Source organism: Myotis davidii, unplaced genomic scaffold (genome assembly GCF_000327345.1).
Source record: "Myotis davidii unplaced genomic scaffold, ASM32734v1 scaffold914, whole genome shotgun sequence".
NCBI lineage: Eukaryota > Metazoa > Chordata > Mammalia > Chiroptera > Vespertilionidae > Myotis > Myotis davidii.
In genome coordinates this window covers 984,518-1,011,833 of record NW_006285484.1, presented here as the reverse complement: position 1 = coordinate 1,011,833, position 27,316 = coordinate 984,518, and the positions used below count along the sequence as shown (strand labels likewise).

General features: G+C 42.3%; 2 protein-coding genes across 9 annotated transcripts in view; one reads left to right on the top strand and one right to left on the bottom strand.

Annotated features, from left to right (window-relative positions):
• Window positions 1-17,748, top strand: part of CASP8 (caspase 8) — a 27,557-nt gene extending 9,809 nt beyond the window's left edge. For 5 of the 6 annotated variants that reach the window (XM_015559137.1, XM_006756243.2, XM_015559136.1 and 2 more), the window contains 7 exons: window positions 4,790-5,126; window positions 8,120-8,225; window positions 9,051-9,189; window positions 10,742-10,884; window positions 13,488-13,629; window positions 15,547-16,045; window positions 17,452-17,748. In XM_015559137.1, the coding sequence (XP_015414623.1) occupies window positions 4,822-5,126; window positions 8,120-8,225; window positions 9,051-9,189; window positions 10,742-10,884; window positions 13,488-13,629; window positions 15,547-16,045; window positions 17,452-17,587 (1,470 nt within the window). In that variant the 5' untranslated portion in view covers window positions 4,790-4,821 and the 3' untranslated portion in view covers window positions 17,588-17,748. Of the gene's footprint in view, window positions 1-2,863; window positions 3,035-4,789; window positions 5,127-8,119; window positions 8,226-9,050; window positions 9,190-10,741; window positions 10,885-13,487; window positions 13,630-15,546; window positions 16,046-17,451 lie in introns of all 6 variants that reach the window. The other variant, XM_006756242.2, reaches the window with a different exon arrangement.
• The window catches only part of ALS2CR12 (amyotrophic lateral sclerosis 2 chromosome region candidate 12), a 49,720-nt gene continuing 27,525 nt past the window's right edge, over window positions 5,122-27,316 (bottom strand). For 2 of the 3 annotated variants that reach the window (XM_015559138.1, XM_015559139.1), the window contains exons 12-15: window positions 25,725-25,787; window positions 22,207-22,296; window positions 21,980-22,089; window positions 19,806-20,732 (exon numbers count right to left, since the gene is read on the bottom strand). In XM_015559138.1, the coding sequence (XP_015414624.1) occupies window positions 20,606-20,732; window positions 21,980-22,089; window positions 22,207-22,296; window positions 25,725-25,787 (390 nt within the window). In that variant the 3' untranslated portion in view covers window positions 19,806-20,605. Of the gene's footprint in view, window positions 5,274-19,805; window positions 20,733-21,979; window positions 22,090-22,206; window positions 22,297-25,724; window positions 25,788-27,316 lie in introns of those variants that run through there. The other variant, XM_006756247.2, reaches the window with a different exon arrangement.

Below are 27,316 nucleotides of genomic sequence, written 5' to 3'. Positions count from 1 at the left end.
TCACGGCATGAGGAAGGTTGAGAACCACTGCTTAAGGGCTCAGGGCATTCACATCAAAGTAGTGGGGCATTCACCACATTTTGGAAGTTACAGAGTATTGGGGTCTTCACCCAGAAAACATTTCACACATTAATTATTTCACACATTAATTATTTCCACACAGTAGAGGGGTTTCCTTATGACCATAACATTATTATAACAAATTGTGAGGGAAAATATATAGACATAAAATATTTGGCACAAAAGACAGTAAAGTATTATTAGGTGTTTATCTTAGGATGATGGAATCATAGGTAATTTTGATTTTTTCTTTTTATCTTTATTTTGTAAAATGAATACGAGAAGGATTGTTATCATCAGAAAAAAATAACTGGGGCAGGGAAAAAAGAAGATTCTGTTTGCATTAGACTCTTTGGTTGATTTCATTCTGTAAAATAAGATTTTAACACTGGTTAGAAATGATATAAAATTTTAAAGACACTGAATCCAGTGGTACCCAACAAGGCTGGACCTAGTTTAGGCTCATTCGAGTATATGAATACCAATGGGTCTTTAAATAGAGATTTTAATTTAGAGGTTTGTACGTACATTTATAATGCACATGGTAGAAATTTGACATGGGGAAAAATGTTTCACTTTCCGGTTCACCTGTAGGCCTTCCCCACACTCACCCAGGCCTGTTTCCTCTTCTCCGAGGCAACCACCGAGCAGCCTCCTGTGTGTTCTGTTCAAAGATCTGGGAATTCTGAAATCGATGCACCACTTAATAGTACATCCCATAGATCGCACATACCCAACCATGATGCCTTTCCATTCTTTTTAATAGTTGACTAGAGTAGTGTCAGACATGATTAAAAGCTTATTTAACTCTTCTGATTTTCATTAAACAGTAGTTTCTGCTCCTTTATTATTCCAAGCAATGCTGCCATGAATAACTGTACATGCGTTTCGTACACTGATGTTTAACACGCTGAGCGCCAAGCCTGTTCTGTCTTCCTTTCTGTGTCAGTCACTGGTGACTGACAGGGCACTTAATGTGTTAAGCTCACGAAGGGGGAAAGTCCTGCAAGTTAAATTGGGGGTCAAAGGAGCTGTACATTTTATATTTTGACAGATGTGGCCAAATTACCCACCTACCTTTTTTTGTTGTTGTTGAAAATGGTCTTTTGTAATTTCAGTTTGCTTTTAAAAAATTGATTGTGAACGAGGTTGAACATCTTTTCAAATGTAAAAACGCCATTAGTTATAAAAAAAAAATAAAGCCACTGGTACTTTTTTCCTCTGTCTGCTTATGATCTTTACCCAGTTAGGCGTTGGATGGTTGGTCTTTCTCTTTTTTCCTTAAACTGACTTATAGGAGCCTTATTTATTTATTCTTTTTATTTTTTAAAATTTTTATTATTATTTTTGCACCTTTTTCTTTCGCTCTTCTCTTTTTTCCTCTCATTTTTCTCCTCCTTCCCCCATTTTAGTTTTTCTCTTTCTTTTCTTTCTCCTCCCCCCTTTTTTTCTTTTTAAAAAATAGTTCTTTATTATTGAAAGTATTGCATATGTCTCCCTGTTTCCCCCATTGACCCTTTCCAGCCCGCCCCCACTCCCTGCCCCAGGTCCTCACTGCCCCGTTGTCTGTGTCCATGTAGGAGTCCTATTAAAAAAAAAAAATTAGTCCCTTTCCTATTACATATTACTGCCCATTTTTCCCAGTACAAGATTTATTTATTTTTTGAAATTTTGTGGGTTTTTTTCAGAATATTTTAGTTTTTATTTAAATACATTTTATTAATCTTTCTTTGATGGCTTTCCGGTTTTCTGTTATACTTAGAGAGGTTCTTCACTACTGTAAGATTATTTTTAAAAATTCTCCCATGTCTTACCTTAGTATTTTAATTTTAAGGATTAAATCTTTGATCCTTTTGATGAAAGGAGTTCAGTTAGGCTTCATTTCAGCTTGTCCCAGGAGTCTACCCATTTGTTCGAACGCCATGTGCTTAAAAAGTCACCTGCATGTGCAGAGCCTTTTTTGGTGGTGTGTTTGATTTGGCCATTTTTCATGGTTAACTTCGAATGAACATGTTCATTTCTAATCTCATTGTTAACGTCTAATAGCCAGAGAACATCGACTGTATTATTTCTGCTTTTTGGAAATCTGTTAGAGTTTTGCTTGTGGACAGGGTTTGTGATTATTCTGTCCGTGTTTGAATGGTTGTGTATTTCCCACCGAGAGGAAATGCCTGTGAGACAGTTTGTCGGCTGTGCCACGCGGGTCTTCTGTAGTCTTCCCATAGTCAGCCTCCTAGATTTTTTAATCTCTGAGAGAGATGTGCGAAAGTTTCCTGCTCTTTGGGGGAAAGTAAGTTCTTTGAGTTCTTTGGAAATGTTCAGTCCTTCCAGTTTTTTGTTGTTTTCTTGTAAGAACACGCATGTGATTGTGTCACTCCTCCGTGATCTTGTCTCCATGCCCGGGGTTCTCTCTCCTCAGGTTCCCCAAAAGCCTCACTTCCTGCCCCTCCTCCACGCACTTTGTTCCACTCTCTTAAACCCAAGAACACACCAGGCTGGTGTCTAAAGTTTCGTTTCATTTACGCAGAGGATGCCTGCATGCTTTCTCCTTAGCACATTCCTTTTCCTCACTCCCCCTCACGTTGTCACTTTCCCCGCCACCTCCAGGACGAACAACTGGATGAGTAGAGCTGTCTCCCTCCAGACCTCGCTTTACATACGTGTCTGTAATCACTGAAAATCTAATTGTATTGCTTTGTGTATTTTTAAAAAGTAGGTGTGTGATTTTTTTTGTTATATTGCAACTTGCTTTTTTTTCTCACTGTCACCATAACACATATTTTGAATCTCTATTCCTTTGTAGTTTGGAAGACGGAGTGCACTTTTTAACCTCTGCATGATATTGTGTGGCGCGACTACGCCTTAGTTTGCTTAGTGTCCCTGTATTGGAGGACATGTGGGGTGCTCCTAGTTGTTCGGGGTTACCCGTCACGCTGTGATGAGACACCACGAACATACCCTGTTGAGCACCCAGGTGTGTTTCTATAGAGTGTGATTTAGAGAACGAGCTGGCTAGTTTGTCTCTTTATATGTCCGGCAGTTTTGTTTGTAGCACTTTGAATATCTCCTGTGAGGTGCTGGCCCCTGCCCCTTATTTAAGATGTCTTTCGAACAAAGGCATTTTCATGACAACTGACTGCTTTGGCCGTGAGAGATCTTGGCTCAGCAGCCCTTGTGAATCCAACGCAAAGTGTGTCTTTCGAGATAACTATCTGTTCAGTTTCCTGACTCAAGAAGACTTGTCTAAACAATGATGTCAGCTCTACATTAAAAGGGAGGAAAAAGGTTTTGCCCCATAATTCTAATTCTAAGAGAGAATTTATCAGAGATAGGCACAGGACAGATGCAAAAGCCTTTCAATGCAATATGATTTTTAGCAGTAAAGAAATAGAAAAATGCGTAAGATAAACTTTGATATATCCATGTGCTGAAAAATCTAGAAACATTAAAAATATGGCAAAGAAGAATATTTAACGGTAGGGATTAATGTTTATTTTAAATGTTAAGTGGGGGCTGGTGTGGAGGGGACGTGTATACACCTGGATATGCAGCCTGATCCTAATTTTTATATAAGTGTGTGTGTGTGTGTGTGTGTGTGTGGTGTATGTAATGATAACTGGGACTATGTTATAACTCATTTTAAAATTTCACCAAAAAACCCCACTGGTTTTATAATCAAAGTGCAGACAGGAAGGTGGTTTTTAAAAGGCTCAAAGTCCTTTTGGCCACTTAAAAAAATTTAAAGCTTACTGTTAGGCTCACCAAAGGAGGAATGCATGAGGCCAAAGTGGTTCTGGATTATAAATTTATTAGTTCATCTGGATACCAGATGGGCTGTGCCCCCAAATGGCGCCAGCACCCAAAGGTGGGAGTCAAAGCTTTTTAAGGGACTCTAGGTGGGCAGAGAATTCTCTGTGCAGGTCTGGATCCTGGGAAGGTCTGCAGGGGAGAGGTGATGGTCTTAGCAAGTGGAATGTGCTCTAAGCAAAAGGGAATGTCTGTTGTGAAGTGGTCTAAGGGTCAGTTTACAGGGGAGGGGGAATTGATTCAATTATTTGATCAGACCTAACACTTACCTTAATGTGCAAATCAAAAGTATTTCTATTTTAATATCATATGTACAAAATATAGGGGTCCGGTTCACTACCTCTGCTTAGTACCTCTGAGTGCAATCAGGATTTGCATTTTCACCCAAGAATGTCAGTAAATGCAGGGAGCTTAAAGAGCCGGGAACCATCTGCTTTGCTTTAGGAAGGAAAGGGGTCCAAATAGGTTAAGGTTATTTGAGGTTAAGGAAAGTGCCAAAGGCACAGAGCCTGTGGGACTGAGGGGATGACGGAGCCGGATGGGAAGTTCAAGGCTTCCTAGTCCAAGGTTCTCACCCAGCAGCTCTCCAGGCACCTCTTAAGGCAAGGGAGAGTCGGAGTAAGGCTTCAACAACCCTTCTTCTACTTTGCAGAGTTGGAAAACCACTGCTTCCAAGTGCATTTTCACATTTATTATTCCTACTGCACTGTGATCACATCTCTCCTGACCATTGGCTGGTTTATAGATCTACCATCCCATACAGTAAGCTGCTTGAGAGCGGGAGCTTATCTGTTTGTTTTCTTCCTTCTACCCACAGCAAAATGCCTGACGCGTATTGTAAATGATGTCATAGCATTTGATGAGGGAACCACGCAGTTAATGGTGCTTTTTTTCTTCATCATAATGTTGTGTGTTGACCTAGGCTACAGCTACATTTGACCAACACGGACAAGCATGAATTTCAGCGGTTGTCTGTATGACATTGGGGAAGCGCTGAGCAGTGATGAGGTGGCCTCGCTCAAGTTCCTGTGCCTGGACCACATCCCGCCAAGGAAGCAAGAGCCCATCAAGGACGCCCTGATGCTCTTCGAGAAACTCCAGGAGAAGAGAATGCTGGAGGAGGGCAACTTGTCCTTCCTGAGGGAGCTGCTATTCCGAATCGAAAGGCTGGATCTACTGGAAAAGCGCTTGAACACCAGCCAGGAGGAGATGTGGAGGGAGCTTCAGATCCCGGGCCGGGCTCAGATATCTGCGTACAGGTGGGGACCATCTCTGCAGCCTCAGCACGGGAGGGACGGGGAGCGGACACATCCCTGTGGGAGGGTGATTGCAGATTGTTGATGTAGAATGACTTTGGAGGCTCTGGGAAGATGTCCTATCAGGGCCGGGTGAAGAAATGTGGAGACCTGATGTAGAATTCAGGGAGGAAAAAAAAAAAAAGCTCAAACCATAAAACAAAAATTGTAAAGTGAAACGTTACCTGCAAGTATGCTGCCATTAAAATAGACCTTTCCTAAATGTTCTCTCTTTCTGATATGTGTCTGTTGTCTTGGTGTTTCTGTTTTCTTGATGCCCACATTGTGTGCTTACTTTATCTATATATATAAAAGCCTAAGCGACCGGTTGACTGGTTGCTATGACGTGCACTGACCACCAGGGGGCAGTTGCTCAATACAGGAGCTGCACCCTGGTGGTCAGTGCGCTCCCATGCTGGGCTCATGGCTGGTGAGCCTAATGCACAGTGGGGTCAGCATGAGCAGGAGCTGTGTGGTGCCAGGCCAGGGCTTGGGCTCCTCCCCAGCTGCCTGCAGGCCACACTGGGGACCCCACCGGTGCACAAATCCGTGCACCGGGCCTCTAGTTTTGGATAAAGCATCACTACTTTTTACCCTGAAATCCTCCTCCCACTTGCTTATGGGTGATTGTAGGAATTCTCAATGGAGAATTTCCCACACTTGCATTATAGAACCCTCCAATGAGGGGCACACTGCCAGGCGTTCCAGATGGGCCAGGGCAGAGCCCTCAGAGACTGCTGAGCTGCCGTGAGGCCTGCTGCTGCTGAGAGAATGGCACTGACTTGGGTGTCAGGCCTGCCAAAGGCCTTGCAGCTCAGCCGTCCCCACCTGTGGGAGAGTCGGTGACCTAGGGTGATACCAAGTCACTGCCAGTTACATCTTCGTGATTCTCAAGACTTTAAAAATAGAGACATGCTATCTACTTCTCTCTTCCAACAATCCTTCGTCTTGCAGAATCCTCAATCTAACCTCTGCCTCCGTTCTTCCTTTTGTGTCTGTCTGTCTGAAACTCCCTCTTCCTAGAAGGACCCAGTCATTGAATTAGGACCCACTGGAATCCAGTATGATCTCATTTCAACGAGATCACAACAGCAGAGACCTTTTTAAAATAAGGTCACCGTGATGTGTTCTGGGTGAACATGAACTGGGAAGGAGGATACTATTCAATACTGGGTAACTTTGGTTTAATAGGGTTGTGAAGTTCTTTTAAAGGATTTTTTAATTAGGCACCAATTAATCCTAAAAAACAACATCCCCCAAACTAGGAAGCCTGGAAGGTCTCAGCCCACCGTCTTGGTCTTCTGGAGGCTGTTGGGCTGAGACAAACTGCCAGTGTCGGACATGGCCTGTCCCTCCTGTGGGAGGGCGAGGGTCCCTGCCAGGGGCAGGATCTATCTGTTAAAATATTCAACATGTTAGTTTGGGGGCAGGGGGTGGGTGGAGCCAGCACAAGCACAAGCTACTGCTTCTGCATTGTTTATCATTAGCCAGTAAATAAAAAATATACTAGTATGATCGCTTTCCATTTATAAGAAACCACTAGACATTTAAAATGTCAAAGTAGAACTGCTACCTAAAAAATAAGTGTCATAAACTATCCAGGTTTATTTGTAGACAACGATGGAACAAGAAAGCTAGTAGGTTTCAGTATGAGGAAAGTAAGAGAGAAAAATACCTGGTAGTCAAGTGGAAAGGGGCAGTGGCTTTAGATTGGACCCAGTCTTGGCCAAAGCGAGAAAGCGTTAGCAAAATACTTCCAGGGTACAGGTTCCACGAGAAGGACAAAGCAGATGATAATACTAAGTAACTCCCATTTCTACTATTTTTAGAATTTTAATTTTCTAATTTAACTTTGAAATTAACGTGTTTTTGCATTAAAGTTGTTTCCTTTACAACATACTAATGAAAGGTTTGCTAACTTATAAAACATTCTTTTGCTCATTAAACAAGCATATCCCCAAACCCTATCATAGGTTAGGAAATAATAATGCCGTGTATGGAGCACTTAGTGCATTGCCAAAAATTGGTTTAAGCACTGCAGATAAACTTATTCATGTAATTCCCCAACACGTTCCAATGCATAGATACAGAAGCATCTGCGGTCTACAATGAAGACAAAAGTGTGTAACGTGTCTGAAGTCACGCAGCTCATGCATGGAGGGACCAAGGCTCCAACATCCTTAGTCTGGGTCCCCTGCATTTAAACACTGTCCCTCACAACCCTCTGAGCTTATGGAAGCAAACAGGGCCTGGGCCCTTCTCTCAGGGGATTTGGAGAGCTTGATAAGCAGACAATTATTTGTCACCCTTTGGGTGATTCAAAGGCACAGAGGGTGAATGCACGTAAGCAGTGTGTGAGCTGTTAGTGGATGAGTGGTTGTCTAAAGATAGATAAGGGAATAGGAGTGTGGAGGGGGGCGAGGCATAAAGGGGTGAGGGGCAAGGCAGCTGGGTGTGCTTGGAGAAGAGACAGTGGGAGGGTGGTGAGGAGTGGCCGAGATGAGGGGGTCAGCGGGGCTCAACTCACAGAGGTCTATATTCCAGAACCAACTGTTTGGCCTTCCTACTGAAGGTAACGGCTGGGAGAACACTGACAAGTTTTAATTAGGAAGTGAGGATCGGATTTGCATTTTGAGAAACTTAACTTCCAAAATCAAAACTTTCTTGTGGCAACAAGATCTTGACGTGATAGTGAAGACATCGGAAAACCACAACTCGTGGAGCTGAAATGAAGGACAGTTCATTTGAATTCATTAAAGCTGGATAGTTGGGCATGAGTCAGTAGTTTTCTGTGTCACTACACCAGCCTCTCCCTAAGAACTCAATTCCTACACCATGCAATGAGCTGCCTTTATTTTGAAGGGAGGCCATCGGAATCGAGTCTGTGGTGACGCCATGTATCACCTGAGAAATTACTTAAAAAAGCGTTTCTCAAGTGTCTCCATTTCCCACCACAGGGTCATGCTTTTCCAGATTTCAGAAGATGTAACCGCAGTGGAACTGAAGGACTTTAAGTTTTTTTTGAACCAGGAGCTCTCCAGATGTAAACTGGCCGATAGCATGGTAAGACCCAGTGTCATGCCAACTTCAGTCCGAGGAAGAGTCAGCCAGTGGGGACTGCTGAGGCTGAAGCGAGGGCTACTCGGATAAAAGCACCCCGAATTCTCATTTTTTAGCCTGGGTTGAAGAGGAAAGCTGTTGGGCATGAAGGGTATAGATGTGATCCCTCCATGTGCTGTGAAGTGCAGCTCACGTTCATGACCAGGAGCCAGGCTGTGTCGGGAGAAGAGAAGGGGGTTGTGGGGCTCAACCCAACGTGGGACTCTGCAGAGCCAGGAGAGACAGGTGTCTGTGTCTGGTGCGGTTTTCTGAGTCTGTGTGTGTGATGTGTGTGCACGTGTGTTTATATGTGTGTGGGGTGTTTCTGGGCGTGTGCATGTCTGTGTATCTGTGGTGTGTTGCAGGGGTTTTTTGGTGTGTGTGTGTCTGGTGCGGTTTTGTGTGTCTGGTGTGGTGTGGTGTGTGTGTGTGTGTAACGCCAGAGGAAATGTTAGGCAATTCCCAAGGCTGTCACCACTGGGGCGATGGCTGTCTCAGGGTGCACCTCTGGCTATTTCACATGAAAGTGTCATGGGTGGTTTTAGCACAGGGCTGGGTCCTGGGGACTGATGTGGTGTCTCCTCTGTCTTCTCTATTTCTGGGCCAGAAAACACAGAAGTGCCTTCCTAGCAGTATATTGGCTTTGAGAGACCAGGATGTCTTCTCAGGAGAGTCTGCTTGGGAAACTAGGGTAGTCCCGTGGGTTGGAGAAAATGCAAGTAAAAACAAAAATCTAATCTAAAAGCCAATATGGCCCAATTCCATCTTCCAACTTTCTCTTCCCTCTAGAGCTTGCTTGATATTTTTATGGAGATGGAGAAGAGACTCATCCTTGGAGAAAGAAATTTGGACACCCTAAAAAGAATCTGTAAACAAATCAACCTGAGCCTGCTGGAAAAAATCAGTGCTTATGAAAAATTAAGTAAAGGTAGAAACAACCTCACAGCTGTGAATCAGCAAAATGTTTTCTTTTTAAAAAAGTTTTCATTTATTGATTTGATAGAGAGAGAGAGAGAGACATTGATTTGCTGTTCCACTGACCCATGAATTCACTGGTTGATTCCTGCCAGTTTATTCCTTTATGTGCTCCAACCAGGGATCGAACCTGCAACCCTAGTGCAGCAAAATGTATTCTTAAATTGACAAGCCCCTCTATGTCCCAGTATTTTTAAAACAAAACTGTGTGTTTGCTTTAATTCAGAGGGAAGAACGAGCCTTTGTTAAAGATTCATAAATAGCCAACGTAAAGACCATGAATCAGCCCTGGCCGGTGTGGCTCAGTTGGTTGGGCATCATTCCATGTATCAAAAGGTTGCTGGTTCGATTCCCAGTCAGGGCATATGCCCAGGTTGGGGTTTTGAGCCCAGGTAGCGGGCCTGCAGAAGGCGACCAATCAATGTTCAGCTCTCACATCGATGTTTATCTTTCATTCTCCCTCTTCCTCCTCTCTCTCTAAAAATCAATAAAAAAATATGAGAAACAAAATCAAAGAATAATTGTAAAAATTTACCACACATACACCAAAAAGACAGTTTGCAAACTGGGAGCATTCAAAACAAAACATGGCATGAGGCTCAGGAGCACGCTGTTATACGGCAGCTTACACAGTGGGAAAGCAGTGCCTGTTCATTCTTCACAGTGATTGATTCTGATGTTAGCATTTTCTTAAATGACGGGTTGATCAGTGGTTACCTCATGTCAACCTTGGAGAAAAGTTCAAGTTTTCCTCATGATTTTCAGAGGCACAAACAAGGTCAAGTTAGCCTTGTAAAATAAGCTAAATTAAGTTTTGCTTGTATGATTGTTTTTTTCCTGCTCAGGGAGTTTTTTTTTTATTAAATATATTTTTTATAGATTTCAATGAGAAAGGGAGAGGGAGAGAGAGAATCTTTGATCGGCTGCCCCCTACATGCCCCCTACTGGGGATCGAGACTGCAACCTATGCATGTGCCCTGACCAGGAATCGAACTGTGACCTCTTGGTTCACAGACTGATGCCCAGCCACTGCGCCACGCCAGCTGGGCAGGGAGTTGTGGTTTTTTTTGCTGTTGTTGTTGTTTTTTAATCTTATCCTCTTAACAGAAGTCCAGGTGAATTTTCAAGTGGTGATACCTGGAGATGTTTTCAAGACTTATTTAATTAATTTACTCTTTGATATTTTCATTGCTTCCTCTCTACAACCTCCTACCATCCACGTCCACATCTTAATGGGCCTGCCACCGAGTGCCAGGATGAGGGCTCGGTGGCTACTTCTTGTCACCTCTGCTCTACACACTAAAACATGTGTCTAGAGACACAAACCATGTGGCCTCAGGCCAGCAAGTTTGAAACAGATGCAGAGTTCCTCAGTGGTAAGAATGGGACTTATTCTGTGGATTGTAAGGATATGAATTTTCCTTTTAAAAGGGACTTTCTGTTGTCTCAGGTGTTACATGTTTCTTTACTAAAGTACCTTCTCTGCCACCTGTCGTTCCCTGTAGATGGGGGGCCTATTTCTGACTATTCTCGAGAGCAGGACAGTGAGTCACAGGAACAGAACTGTGAGCCGCCACGGGAGCAGGACAGTGAGTCACGGAAACAGGACTGTGAGCCGCCATGGGAGCAGGACAATAAGCCACAGCAGGTATGAGGAAACCTCCCATTACTTCTTTTCTTTACATTGAAGATTCTAGTACAGGGGTGGGCAAACTTTTTGACTCGAGGGCCACAATGGGATCTTAAACTGGACCGGAGGGCCGGAACAAAAGCATGGATAGAGTGTTTGTGTGAACTAATATAAATTCAAAGTAAACATCATTACATAAAAGGGTACGGTCTTTTTTTTTTTTTTTTTTTAGTTTTATTCATTTCAAACGGGCCCGGATCCGGCCCGCGGGCCGTAGTTTACCCACAGCTGTTCTAGTTAGTGTATTCCTTCACTTTTTAAGCTTCCAGATAAACTAGTAAGAAGAAGAAACTTAGTGACTATTTTGAGGACTACAGAAAAAATTCACAAAAGCACAAGCTTAAAGTGTGACTTTTTAATGTAAAGAAAATGTGATTTCTCGGGTTAAATGTTTATTTTAAAACCAAAGACAAAGACACTGAAACACTTGGGGCAGAGGGGTGAGAGGCTCCTGCCCGGCCCTTTCAGCAGCTGCATCAGCCCGAATGGCAGCGGGCTGTGGGGGCAGAGCCCAGTAGGACTGGAGAAAGCAAAGCCGCTTCCTTCGGCTTGACATCTCAAAACTGTTTCTCCTTGGTGACTAGGTGTAAGTGGCAAACGCTCATGATCTAGCCATCTCTGTGTTCTCACCCCAAAGAGCCAGTCCAGGAATTGCCTTTCTAGACATAAGCACTCCCGCTTGTGTAACCTTCAGTGACCCACCAAACCCATTCTGACTCATAGCCCATTCACACCTCTCTGTGGCGGGAAGCAAAGAAAATCCTGAACACCAGGAGCCCGGCAGGAGACTTAAAATTAAACCTAGAGAACAATTTACCAGGGGGCTCTTGAATAAGTTACCGGACCTCTCTCAGTCTGAAAATCAAGGATTAACCAAAGTCAGGGAGCACACTGCAGAATAAAGCACTCTACAGGCCTTGCCCCAGGAACAGCTAAGGATCCTGGGTGCAAGAGAGATTGGATAACTTGTTCAAGGTTTTAAGGTTATTAAGTACTAGAGGCCCAGTGCACAAAATTCGTGCACTGGCTGGCAGGGTGGGGCAGGGAGGCCCTCACCCCGGCCTGCACCCTCTCACAGTCTGGGACCCCTTGCTCCCTACCGCCTGCCTGCTCGCTCCTTACCGCTCGGCCTGCTGCTCCTTAGCACTGCCATGGAAGCGAGAGAGGCTCTGCCACCACCACTGTGCTTGCCAGCCATGAGCCCAGCTTCTGGCTGAGTGGCACTCCCCCGGTAGGAGCACACTGACCATGAGGGGACAGCTCCTGCATTGAGGGTCTGCCCCCTGGTGGTCAGCGCACATCATAGTGATTGGTCATTCTGGTTGTTCCGCTGTAATGGTCACTTATGCTTTTATTGTATAGATGGAACTACCTGATAGATAATGTGCCCTCCTGAGGCGTCCTGGATTGCAAGAGGGTGCAGGCTAGGCTGAAGGACCCCACTGGTGCATGATCAGGGCCGGGGAGGGATGCGGGAAGTTGGACAGCTGGGGAGGGATCGCTGGAGGACTCCAGGGCATGTCCGGCCCATCTAGCTCAGTCCCGACTGGCTGGACCCCAGCAGCAAGCTAACATACCAGTTGGAGCGTCTACCCCCTGGTGGTCAGTGCACGTCATAGCAACTGGTCGACTGTCTGCCCCTTGGTGGTCAGTGCATGTCATAGTGAGCAGTTGAGTGGCCTTAGCGTATCATTAGCATATTATGCTTTGATTGGTTGAACTGACGACCAGACCACTGGACACTTAGCATATTAGGCTTTTATTATATAGGATACAGCCAAGAATCCCTCACACCTCCATGTCCCCTCCAGCTGGGAGCCCCTTTCTCTACTGGGAGGAGCAGCATGGATTTCCCAATAAATGTTGGATATCTTTGCACTGAAACAGCTCTGGGAAAATAAGGCCAGCCCAGGGCCACCACTGACTGGTAATGTCAGGTTCTAGAGTCTGGAAACTGTTACCTACAATAGCCAAGATTTGCTTGTCCAGTGCATCTCTCATCTCGTGTCCCTGTGGTCCTGAGAACCAGATTAATACATCAGCTTTAACAGTCTGGGGACATGATGTCATGTATGAAGGGAAGGCCCTCGGCTGTTTGCCCAGAAACAGGGATGAGTTGATCAGATATCCATAGAAATCACAGGGTCATGGAAGGGCAGCCCAGAGACAGCCCTAAGACATTCATTGATTGAACAACTCCTGGCTGAGCTCTCACAAATGAATAAGTCCTGGTTCCTGACCCAGACATCATCTGCCTTGAGCAGAAACGAGGACAAATAATACATTATGATGACAATATGAATGTAAGTGCAAGGTGCTCAGGAGGCCCAAGTATTGGGACATTAACTAGACACACTACAGGTGGAGCAAGAGTCTGGGGGTCCTGTGTGAGGAGAAATGAGCCGGCTTGTTAGAGAAACAATGTCAGCTTGGGTGGGAGCCATTGAACGAGCCCAGTCTGGCTCAGGGGCCAGCCTAACCTTGGACTAGGGAGTTATTTGCTCACATCTCAAGTGTCTGACCTGCAGTGTCAGCTCCCGGGTTGTGTTTTTGTTTTTCAGACAGCGGACAAAGTTTACCGAATGAAAAGCAAACCTCGAGGATACTGTGTGATCTTTAATAATTATGATTTTAGCAAAGCACGGGAGAACGTGCCCAAACTTCACAAAATGAAGGATAGGGAAGGAACAGACTTGGATGCAGGTACAGTAGATTCCAAAAAGAGATGTAAAATATTTCTAACTAGAAGCTCCGTGCACGAAATTCGTGCACTGGGGTGGGAGGGTCACTCAGCCCGGCCTGCGCCCTCTCACAGTCCAGGATCCCTCGCTCCTTACTGCCCGCCTGCTCACTGCTCCTTCCTTCTGTCGCAGAGGCGGGAGAGGCTCCTGCCACCGCCACTGCGCTCGCCAGCTGTGAGCCCAGCTTCTGGCTGAGCAGGGGAGCACATTGACCACCAGGGGGCAGCTCCTGCATTGAGCGTCTGCCTCCTGGTGGTCAGTACACGTCATAGTGACCAGTCATTCTGCTGTTTGGTCGATTTGCATATTAGGCTTTTATTATATAGGATACTTATGTTTTTATCAAAAGGGGCGAACAAAAGCTATACCAACAGAGCTGTATATTTCAGAAAAATGACTATAACCACATTTTCCTGTGGAGGTGAAGGACAGTCTTAGATATTTGCTAGTTTTCTGCTTTTTTTTTTTAACTTAATTTTAAAAATTAAAACAATGTATACACATAAAGATAAAATATTAAGTCATACTAAAGGGCTTTTACTGAAAAGTAGCAACCAGCTTTGCCTTTAATTCAACTAAATGACTAGTATTTCTGTTGAATGTGTTAGGTATTACAGTGTGTGAAAACACTGCCATGGTATCAAGATAGTATCCACTATCCGCACTCTCCCCATTCTGCCAGAGGTTCTTTCAGTGACTGAGCCTAACAGCCAGCTGGCAGGTGGAGGCAGATCCTGGGAGCCTGGAGAGGCCTGTGGACCCACCTCTGGGCCCTGTCCTGGTAAAAGCTGGCCTTGCCATGCCCACAGAGGCAGCCACAAACTGTGGCTCACTTGTAGCTTCAAACAGGCTGCCAAGGGCCAGGAATAGGATTTAATTGATATTTACAACAGAACATTTCAACCCAAAGCAGAATATATTCTTCTCAAATGTACATGGAACCGTCTCAAAGATAGAGCATGTGGGGACACAAAGTAAACTGATGAGCATGACAGAACCAGAGGATGGATACATGGAACAGACTGACATGTCAGAGGGGAGGTGGGAGGGGGAATTGGATGAAAGAAGGTGAAGAGATTAGTCAAAGGATATATACGCATAGCCCCTGGAGACAGACAACAGTGTGGTGAAGGCCAGGGCAGGGGGCAAAGGTGGGGAAAATGGGGGACATCTATAATAGTGTCAACAATTGAAAAAAAGAAGGAAGCATAATTAAATAATATTATGTTTAAACAAAAACTAGTAATACAAACATTACTATTGATTCTACTAAAAATTGTAAACAATTGTGTAAGAACACCATATCAGTAATTCAATACAAAAGTCTAAAATTTATCAATCAATAAATAGCAGTGTACCAAAATTTATTACAAAATGGAGGCTGATAACAACAAAAAAAGCAGTTAGAATTTGAAAGTGGAATGTGACTGGGTAATAGGGAGGGCTAGAGAGGGAGAGTTTTTTTTTGGTAATAGGTCTTTTGGTTCTACTTGACTTTTTAAACATTCATATATTTTATTTTGACAGTTTTGAGAGCGTTCAGAATAAAATAAGTATGGCTATTTTGTTAAAAGTCCTTTTGGTTTTTGTTTTCTGATTAGTGTAAGTAATACAATTATTTTTTAGATTGGTTTGGTATTAAGCCTAAGTAACAGCTTACTCATCTTGTAGACTAGCTGAAATAAGGCAATGGGCCAACAATAGTATTCTCCTTTTGTTTGTTGCCTCGAGACTGGGAAACTTTTTCCAGCTAGAATCTAGCCACTAATATAGAGGATCTTGTTTTTAAGTTCTGGTTCAAATTCTTATCTGATCAATGCTCTCTTTAGCTCTGGGTACTATTGTGGTGTAATATGACTTTTTGTATTTCACTTTTCAGAGGCTTTGCACAACACCTTTAGTGAGCTTCATTTTGAGGTAGTGCGTTACGAAGATTCCACAGCAGAGACAATCTGTGAGACCCTGAAAGACTACCAATGCATGGACCACAATGGCAAAGACTGCTTCGTCTGCTGCATCCTTTCCCATGGAGACAAGGGCATTGTCTATGGCTGCGATGGGCAGGAAGCCCCCATCTATGAGCTGACGTCTTACTTCACTGGTTTGAAGTGCCCTTCCCTTGCAGGCAAACCGAAAATCTTTTTTATCCAGGCTTGCCAAGGGGATAACTACCAGAAAGGCATAGCTGTTGAGACCGACTCAGAGGAGAAGGAAGCCTATTTAGAAATGGACTCAAACCAGAAGAGAAATATCCCAGTTGAGGCTGACTTTCTGCTGGGGATGGCCACAGTGAACAACTGTGTTTCCTACCGAAACCCCACAGAGGGGACCTGGTATATCCAGTCACTGTGCCAGAGTCTGAGAGAAAGATGTCCTAGGTAATTCCTCCCTACTCAACCCGTCATTCATCTATACATGTCCAGCTGTGGGCCTCAGAGCTGTACTTCCCATGTCAGTTGCAAAGTGGGAGAGAGGACGAGTCTTAACATCTTTAGTCACAGAGAGAAAAAAACAGATACTTACTGAGGAGTTTCCCCTTGTTAGCACCTCAAAGGACAGGCAGGGTATCAGATTGCTGTGAAGGATGGTGAAGTCATATAGTCCAGCTCTGTATTTGGGCAGAATCATGACTGTGCCACCTTAACTAAAAAAATTCTAAGAAGTCTTCCAAAAAGGCAATAACCCATTTCAATGTGTACTATCCTCTGGCTCTGTCAAAAGTTCCATAATAGCTAACCGACCTCACACCTTCTTTGGTGTATTGTGAGAGAGAAATGTGAAAGAGCAGAAATCCTTTATTGTTGTACTCATCTGGCCTGATTTAAAGCCACAAAATGTAGGAAAATCGCCTTTCCTCATTTAAATATCCCATGATTCTTTTAGTTACATGAAGTTTTGTATGTCACAGTTCACCCAAATGCACACACAACAGACAGATGGATAGCAAGGAATCTTCTGCTAGGTTCCTTCTAGTTCAGCATTATTATGTTTAAAGTGTATGAAGAATGAGAATTTTCTATGGCGGATAAAGGAGTGAACCATAACATCAACACTATGTTTTCATTTTATTTGCAGAGGTGGATGAACAGGTGGCCCAATTAAACTGGATAGTGAGACTGGTGAGAAAGGGGTGGTATGGCTGCAGGAGACACTGGATTTTCACTTCCCATAAGTTTGGCTGCATCATGGATGAATCCACAGAAGCAATGTCAATTTGGGGCAGAGGATGTTAGGGATCATTGAGAGGATGATGGGGGCAAGTAACATAGAAGCTGGAGTAGAGTGAGGTACAAACAGATTGGGAGGGAAGAAGCCAAATCTCATGTTAACACTGAGGTTTCTGATTGGTCTGCAGAGACCCTGAGGAAACCAAAGGTAAGTTATTAAGCTCTGAAACAGCCTTTACCTGAAATGCTATGGCAGGTCTTGGTTCAGCAACTTATTTCCTCTGCCTGATGTTTTTTTTTTAATATATTTTTTATTGATTTCAGAGAGGAAGGGAGAGGGAGAAAGAGAGAGAAGCATCAATGATGAGACAGAACCAAAGATCAGCTGCTTCTTGCATGCCCACTACTGGGGATGGAGCCCACAACCCAGGCATGTGCTCTGACCTGGAATCGAACTGTGACCTTCTGGTTCATAGGTCGATGCTCAACCCCTGAGCCACACCAGCCGGGCTTGCCTGGTGTTTTGAGAGAAACAGTGATCATAAGCACAGCAGGTGAACGGGTTGACCAGTCTTTTCCCCTCACAGATGGTCACAATGCTATGTTCTGTTTTCCAGGGGTGACGACATTCTCACCATCCTCACTGAGGTAAACTTTGAAGTGAGCAATAAGGACGACAAGAAGAATATGGGGAAGCAGATGCCACAACCCACTTTCACGCTGAGAAAAAAACTCTACTTCCCCCTTAATTGATGTAGAACACTATGCTTAATTTTTGTATTATAATGCTTTTACTTTATGCTATCATTTATTTGCACAACACTATGCTTAATTTAATTGTTAATAAGATGCTGCTGCACCTCCCCCGTTTATTTTATTTTATGTTGTTAATCCTCACCTGAGGATATTTTTCCCTTTTTGATGGGTTGCTTCCTGCATGAGCCCCAAGGTAGTGCCCTTGACCGAATTGAACCTGGGACCCTTTGGTCCGCAGGTGGACGCTCTATCCACTGTGTTAAACTGGGTACGGTCCCACCCCCCCACCCCCCAGTTTCTGAAGGCAAAGAGAGAAGAGAATGGGAGTCATGACAATCTAATTTTTATGCAGATTGAAGCCTAAATTTCTGGCTTTGCAATGACAGCTAGATATTTATAGCCATAGGCATGGTTTTAATTGTATTTTTAATTTGATAAAAAAGTTTTACAAACTATAATAGATACAAAGGATAGTAAGTTTAAAAGAAATACGACATTACAATGGCTCAAAAACAGTGGCAGAATGTACTCCACACATCTCTGATCTGCTTTCAACCCCAAATCATTTAATTCCCTTCAAATCAGCAGTTGACAACCGGTGGTCCGTGAGGTCCAAAAGGTTGGCGACTGCTGCTTCAAATTGTTAAGAATTGTTTTGTTTTGTACTTTCAGTCCTTCTCTTTCCAAGCCATCCTCCACACTACAATTATATGTAAGGAAAACTTTTCCTTTTTATTCATAGTAATTAAAATGATGTAAGATAAATTAATAGAAAAATAAAATTAACTTTCATACATGCTGGAGTTCACAGAAATATGAGACTCAAAAAAAAAAAAAAAAAAAAGATTGCCCTGACCGGTTTGGCTCAAGGGATAGAGCATCAGCTTGTGGACTGAAGGGTCCCAGGTTCGATTCCCATCAAGGGCATGTACCTTCCTTGGTTGCAGGCACATCCCCAGTGGGGTGTGTGTAGGAGGCAGCTAAATCGATGTTTCTCTCTTATTGATGTTTCTACCTTTCTATCCCTCTTTCTCCCTTCTTCTCTGTAAAAAATCAATAAAATATATTTTAAAAAAAGTTAGATTTTATGTCTTTTAGACACAATAACAATAAATTTGGGAAGAATTTATAAGACAAAGAAGTTTGGTCTTAATTAGTAAAGAAATAACAAGTTTTGTTTACACAGCCTTCTTGGCCCTAAATTCCCTATCTGATAATATTGATGCCTTCTACCCTCTTCATACAGGGTTGGGGGTGGGGGGGGGGCTTTCACATGGGACATTTCTGACTTTCAGGGGAATAAAACAGGGTCAGAGTGTCCGTTTTGTACTGTTGTGTCTCAAGTAACTTGCACTACAAGTTTCTTTAAAATAAAAATTGGAGCCAGAACCGGTTTGGCTCAGTGGATAGAGCGTTGGCCTGCAGACTCAAGGGTCCCAGGTTCGAGTCTGGACAAGGGCATGTACCTTGGTTGCGGGCACATCCCCGGTGTGGGGCGTGCAGGAGGCAGCTGATCAGTGTTTCTCTCTCATTGATGTTACTGGGACTCTATCCTTCTCCCTTCCTCTCTGTAAAAAATCAATAAAATATATTTAAAAAAAATACAAATTGGAAAATACTATTTCTTGCATTAAAAGCTTTTAAAAACCCAAAGTGGTTTTACAAATCTGTTACAATCTACTTCCAAATTCTCTTTTCAGCCTTTCCTCTTATTGCTCTTGTAGTACATGCATTCTTCTGTACGTGCTTGATTTGCTTTTTAGCTAACATTTCTGTGCTTTATTCATGCTTTTAAAATTATAATTTCATTTGAAATACTCATGAATTATCTTGTTTTTAAAAGCTAATTAGGTTTTTTTAAAAAATTAGTTTTTCAAAAGTACTTCTAATAAAATATAACTTAACTTTACTGTTCGCAAGAGATTGTTTTGTTTTTTGCCAATGGCATCTCACAGGTGGAAAATGTTTGGATCACAGATACATTTTACTTGAACCCCCCAATGTTGGCTCACACCGTTGTATTTTTAAAAATGTGTTGTTCAGCCCTAGCTGGTTTGGCTCAGTTGATAGAGCATCGGCCTGCAGACTGAAGGTTCGATTCTGGTCAAGGGCACACGCCTTTGCAGGCTCAATCCCCAATAAGAGGCATGCAGGAGGCAGCCAATCAATGATTCTCTTTCATCATTGATGTTTTTATCTCTCTCTCCTTCTCCCTCCCTCTCTGAAATCAATATTTTTTAAAAAGGTGTTGTTCATATTTAAAAATTGGGAGATGTGATATAAAAACTAGAATACCTTCTCTTGAAAAATCAGAATATTTGATCCCATTAACTCCATGCTCCTGTATGGCAGCAATGGAATGGTTTCTCTCACTGCCTCCCCCCTCTAGTTCCCTCTATTGAAGCTGCTGCCAATTACCAATTATTGTTTTGGTCAGATTGTTTTTCTTTATGTGCAGCCCATTTCACTTATTTATGCTGCCTGCACAGTGGCATTTGAATTCTAGCAATGACTTAGAGAGTCTGGCAAGAATTATCAGAAACTCTTCCTAAATCACAGGAACGTGACTGAGAGGTGAGAGAGTGGGGACACGTGAAAACGAAAGGTTTTTGAAATCAAACCAATAAATTTTTTCTTGCTAACTGAATGCCCCAGGTACAGTCCAAAATATAGTTAACATTTTATAGGAAGAAAATTTTCAGATCAGTGTCTTCAGAATAAAAATATGTAAAGGTGGAAGAGAAAATAGTACACCCAGAGAAAGCCCAGCTCTAGCTACAGAGCACATCACTTTTCAGTGAAAATCATGAAAAAAAAATCTATGTAATTGAGATGAGAATTCAAACAGTCCCAACCACTCAGAAGAAAGCAAATTGTGAAAAGACGAAAGTAGAATCAAGGCAACCCCAAAACCAAACCCATCTTATGCATTTCTCAAGAAAACCTACAGGAGTACTCTAAGCTTACAGTGATGGTGCTCCTACCAATTCCGATGATGGAGAACAACTTTTCTGCTCATAATTCTTGTCTTTTGTTGCTACCCTCTTCTAAAGTCTCAGTATCATCCTCATAAATAGTAAGACAGGTTGACCTTCCAGACCGTTCTTCATAAATTCCTCCATTCTTGGTATTTATCTTTTGCCTATAAAGAAAGAGAAAATGTATCACTATAGACTCAAAGAGTAGACAGTGGGGTAGGATATCTGGGGAGAGAGAGTGTGGTTTCATTCTTTCGCTGGGGGCAATCTCACTCATTACTTGCAGTAGTTTTGAATTTAGTGAGACAAGATATGTGGGTGACAAAATGCCCATGTGAGGAATTTTCCACTAAATCAACATAATAAATAAGTTCCCTTTATTAAAGTATTGACCAAAATTTATTTCAATAATTTTTTAAAAATATTTTTATTAAGCTTATTTATTTCAGAGAGGAAGGGAGAGGGAGAGAGAGATAGAAACATCAATGATGAGAGAGAATCATTGATTGGCTGCCTCCTGCACACCCCATACTGGGGATCGAGCCTGCAATGTGGGCATAGGCCCTGACCAGGAATCGAACCTGTGACCTCCAGGTTCATAGGTTGACGCTCAACCACTGAACCATACCGGCCGGGCTATTTCAATAATTTAAGATGCATCTTCAGGTTGCAGTTTAATTTCTGACCTAAAATTGATTTCCACAGGAACCCAATATAGCTGCATCTAAGGGTAAACCACTAACAGCTACACCTCTAAACTCTCAGGGGACATGTTTAAAAATGATCTTTCGTTTTTTAAATCCTGAATACACTTAAAGAGTCTCAGATAAATACCATGTACCATTTTGCATAAAAACTGAGACACAGCACCATTTCAAACAAACTCGGGGGGGGGGGGGGAATTCAAGTTGGAATCCTATTAGTCTGTAGGCAGAGGCAGTCTCTGGAGGCTTTGAGTCTTTGTTTGATCCAATGAGTCAGAAACAGCCTTTAACACTGTCCTGCATCAAAGATGGGAGAGGTTTAGAGGATCTACCTAAAACATAGTCACAAACCCAAAGAGCCAAAATTAGGAGTCAAAGAAACACCCCCAAATGAAAGAACTACAGAATTCTCTAGAAGAAGAGATAAATGAAGCAGAGATAAGAAATTTATCTGAAACAAGAATTGAGAGTAATGATGGTAAACATGCTCAACAGCATGAAAAAAAGAGATAGTAACTATCAAACGAACTGTTTGACCACAGCAGGTAAATTCTGTGGCCAGGCTCCCTGTGAACATCTTCCTCCTGAAAGTGCCTGTGCCTTGACTTCATTAGGAAACACCTGAGTTCATCTTCACCTATTCCTCATCTTCACCTATTCCCCACTCCTAAAGATAAGTCAGCCATGTTTTTGCGCCCCATTCACACCTCAGATGAATGTTTTCTTCTCTCAGGAGCTGTATGGTGAATTTAAACTTCTCTTCCGTTTCAGCAAGCTTGGTCTGGAGTGTTTTCTCCAGATTTGCCACCGCAGCTTTCTGAAAGACATGTACATTTTCATAGCTATCTTTTCCCAACCAGAGCGGTATGGCTGAGCTACACAGAGACCTGGGATCCTCCCACAAATGCCCATCCCCACTCCAGGCAGGACTCACCTCCTTCTGGAGTTCCATCTGGGTTTGGTAGAGGGTGGTGTTCAGTGATTCTAGGATAACAGCTTGTGCATGCAACTCTTCCTCTATGATCTGTGTAAGAAGAAACTGTTTGGGACAGCATGATGGTATCTGCCCATTTATTCTCTTCTCCAGGTACCTGGACTAGAATGTGCAGCGTTGACTTTACTCCTTCTTCTGCACCATTCAGTCACTATGCCCTGTTAACCCTACACCCTCCCTTTGTCTTCCCCATCTGTACCCTCCTTTGCAAGCTCACTGTCACTGCCCCAGAGCCAGTCCTCACCAGAGCTCACATGGGTTGTCACAACAGCTAGCAATTATTCATTCATTAAACAAGTATTTATTAAATATCAACGATAGATCCCAACTATATGACATTCTGGAAAAGGCAAAACTATTGAGTTAGTAAAAATATCAGTGGTTGCTAAGGGTTGGGAGGGAAAGGGAAGGATGTATACGTGGAGAACAGAAGATCTTTAGGTTAGAGAAATTATTTTGTATGATACTACAATGGTGACTATATAACATGATTGACAAAAACTATATAATGTACAACACAAATAATGAACCCTAATGTAAACTATAAACCTTAGTTAAAAATAATATGTTAATAGTAGTTTATCAGCTGTAACAAATGTAACTCACCAATGCAAGATATTAATAATAAAGGAAGTTGTGTGGGGATGGGGAGTGTAAGTGAAATCTCTGTACTTTCTGCTTATTTTTTCTGTAAACTTAACCGTGCTCTAAAAAAAAAGTCTGTTAATTAGAAACAAAAAACCTACTGTAGGAATGAGCTTTGGAGCAAGGTAGATCCAGTGTATTAGGTACTATGAATATTACGATGAGCAAGACAAATATAATTCCTACTCTTATGGGGGACACATTCTAGTGAGGAAAAGATAAAAAAATTAAATAAGAGCAAACAAAATAATTACAATAGTAGATTAAAAACAAATCCAGGATGCAGGTGGAGGACACAGTGTAAGTGTGGGATCTACTTTAGAGAGATGGTGAAGTGACTATAAAAATGGACCAGCCCTAGCTGGTTAGGCTCAGTGGATAAAGCGTCAACCTGCAGACCAAAGGGTCCTGGGTTTGATTGAGGTCAAGGGCATATATCTTGGTTGCAGGCTCCTCCCTGGCCCCAGTCCTGGTTGGGGCTCATGCAGGAGGCAACTAATTTATGCATTTCTCTCACATTGATGTTGCTCTCTGTCTTTCCCTCTCCTACTCCTCTAAAAATCAATGGAAAAATACCTTCAGGTGAGGATTAAAAAAAGAAAAGGGACTAGATTAGGATCTGCTTTCAGGAGCCAGGCTCATTCAACTCTTACCATCCGCATAGCTATTCCCATGTAGAGCAACCTCCCACTCTGCATAAACTTGAAGGGCATCATCATTTACTGCAACTGCATTGTACAAAGCAGGTCATTTTGCATTTTTTTCATTGATTTATTCATTCAAAAAAATCAGTTGCTATTTACAGAATGTCTGTGAAATGCCAGGCACTGTTCTAGAAACTGGGATTAGTGGTAAAGAAAACAGACAAAAATCCCTGCCTTTATTGAGTTTATCAGGCTAGATGGTTGTAAGTCTGTGTAGAAAAGTAAAACAGGGAGCCGTAACCGGTTTGGCTCAGTGGATAGAGCATCGGCCTGTGGACTGAAGGGTCCTGGGTTCGATTCCGGTCGAGGGCATGTACCTTGGTTGCGGGCATATCCCCAGTGGAGGGCGTGCAGGAGGCAGCTGATCGATCTCTCTCATCAATGTTTCTGACTCTCTATCCCTCTCCCTTCTTCTATGTAAAAAAAATCAATAAAATATATGTTAAAAAAAAAAGAAAAAGAAAAAGAAAAGAAAAGTAGAACAGGGAAAAGGAAGTGCCAGGCAGATTGTTGAGTGGCCCCTGAGAAGGTAGCATTTGAGTGAAGACTGGAAGGCAGTGAGGAAGCTAGCCATGTGGATATCTGGCAAGGAACTTTTCAGGAGGAGAGAACATCAAGTGCAAAGACTCCAAAGTGGGAGCATCCTAGCCTGATAAACAGCAAGAAGTCCAGGGCCACTGGAGTGGCATGATGGAGGGAAACAAACAAAGGAAATGAGGTTGTGGGGGACAGAGTCCCCAGCATGGAGTAGGTGAAACAATCCCCAGAACCAACACAGGACTGGAAATAGCTCAGATTCCTACCAGCTAGGGTAGAAAAACCCTTCTGTACATAGTATTGGGTAGACTACTCAGAAGGGTATCATTTCAGTAGTGGGGAAAAATTCGGCCCAAAAACTGCTGTAATTCTGCCTAACACAGCTTAAAAGAAAACATTGAAAAGCTCAAACTGTATCCAAGTAACTTAACTGAATCCCAGAACAAAGCTCAAGAATATTTAAAGGAATACAAAAATATTCAGCATCCATAAAGGTAAAATTCACAATGGTAAAATTCCAATGAAAAAATTACCTGGTCAAGGGCACATATCTTGGTTGCAGGCTCCTCTCTGGCCCAGACCCTGGTTGGAGCTCATGCAGGAGGTAACTAATTTATAGCTCATCAGTAGACAAGCTCAATAAAGCAGTTATAAGAGTACACTGTGGCGACTGTCAGTCAGTGGAGGGTAAACAGAGATGGAGGAGGATATAAGGAGAAAAATAGTGATGGATGGAAACTTTACTTGGGGTGGTGAATATACAATACAGTGTACAGATGATGCATTGTAGAATTGTGCACCTGAAACCTGTATAGTTTTGTTAACCAGTGTCACCCCAATACATTCACTAAAAGGGGGGAGAAAAAGAATACACGGGATCTATCTTGCTCCAAAGCCCATTCCTTCACTTTGTAGGACATTGCAATCTGTTTGCCCAACAATATTGAAGCCCTGCCTGGATTCTAAGGTATCATTCCATGCCTTCATAATGGCTAATCATGTCCCAAACGTGTCCATTCTGGATCCAAATTAAATTTTCAGTGAAAGATGAATCACAAGGCACTTTGTGGGTTTGAAGGGTTTCCCTTCAGGTATCTTCCACATGGAAGTCTCAGGAGAGAGTTCCTTGAGGGGCTGGGGTGGTGGTGGAGGATAATGTAAACTCCAAGTTTTAAGGAAAGGCTTGGAGTTAGAGTTCCAAGGGGGCAGGAGAGTACTTTTCAGAGGTTGAAGGAAAGAATTTGGCATTTTACTATTTAATCCTTTTGTGGTTTGAGCCATACTAGAAACGAAAGACCTTTGACATTGAAGATTACACAATATATTGCCCATATATTTGTCCAAATCAGGCTCTAAAAAGACACTACTGGCTTTGTTTTACAGATAATTCTAAAATCCTTTTTGACTTATTGATTTCAGCAAACTCAGCTTTAGTTCTTCTGTGGGTTTTTTGTGTTTTCTTTTTACCAGTTTTGGGGAAATTATCATTGATTCCATTTTATTGACAGTATATAATTTTACTGATGTATTTGTAAGGTGCCAACTCCACAGAAAAAACATGAGAAAGCTTACCTCATTGGTCTTTTTCAGCTCCTTTAATTGCAAGGTGTCCTTTTCGTGTTGTTTCAAGAGCGCCTAAAGTAATTTTATTTGAAAAAGGTCAGCAATGGGTTCTGGCACTTCTTTAAAGAACTAGGAAAACCAGAATAAAATTCAGAAATATAATATAATAGTTACCAAAGTTTACATGTTGGTTTCATGAAGCACATATTGTTAACCAATGGCATCGCATGTTCAAGTTAAATAATGAAAATCTCACTTATGTTAAACCATAGCGCATTGACAAATAGTAAAAGAAATATTTTCTTCAAAGGCTTTTCTGGTTAGCATACAGATTTAGTACTGCTAACTATGCAATTCTCCACAAATTGAACTTTATACTCAAAGCAATTCCAGTCAAAATACCAGCAGGTTTTCTTAACAAGATAATTATAAAATTTATATAGAAATACAGAGGATACAGAAAACCAAAATAATCTTGAAAAACAAAAGCAAAGTTAGATTTTTACTTCCTGATTTAAAGCTACAGTAATTAAGACAATGTGATGTTGGCTGAAGTAAAGGCAAATAGTTGAATGGAATAGAGTGGAGAGTCCACCACCCCACGTCCCAAATATGACAAATACACTAAGGCAACACAATAGAGAAAGAAAAGTTTTTCAAAAAAACAAATCATTCTGGAACAACTGGATATCCTTCGGGGGGGGGGGGGGGAGAACTATGACCTCTATCTCACACACAAAAATTATTCAAAATGGATCATAGAATCATGAAAGCTAAAATTATAAAGCTTTTATTTTGCTTAAAAAAGGATATCTTAATGTCCTTGGAATAGTCAACACTTTCATAAAGAAGACACAAAAGGCTGTAACCATGAAAGAAAAAACTTGATAGACTTTTATTAAAATTAAAAACTTCTGCCCATCAAAAGACAACATGAGCCAAATGAAAAGGCATTCCCACAGGCTGAGAGACAGAATCTGGAATGCATATATCTGACAAAGAATTTGTATCCATGTATAAAAAGTATCCCTACGTATCAATAATAAAAAGACAAACCACCCACTTTTGTTAAATGGCAAAAGACGTGAACCAACAGTTCACAAAAGAAGACATATATGCGGTTCAAGGAGGATATACAGTAAATAACTGCCCAATATATTTAGTCATTAGGGATACTAAAACGGTAACAAAATACTATTTCATACTCATTTGCGTGGTCAAAATTAAAAGATTAGTAATACTGTTGTCAATGATATGGAGCAACTGGAATTCTTCTCATTTATTTAAGACACAGAGTGAAATGGTGGAAAATAGCTTGGTAATCCTATCTAATAAAAGAGAAAGATGGTAATTGGCGTACGACCGCTACCCTTCCCATTGGCTAATCAGGGCGATATGCAAATTAACTTCCAGCCAAGATGGCGGCCGGCAGCCAGGCAGTTTAAAGCGAACATGAGGCTTGCTTGCTTCAGTGATGGAGGACTGCAACGTTCCCCACCTGCCTTGCAGGCCTCTGAGTCGGCAGTTTAAAAAATACTGTAACATATAGAAGCTAAACAAAACCCTAGAAACCAGCTTTCAGCGAGCCGGGATCGCAGAGG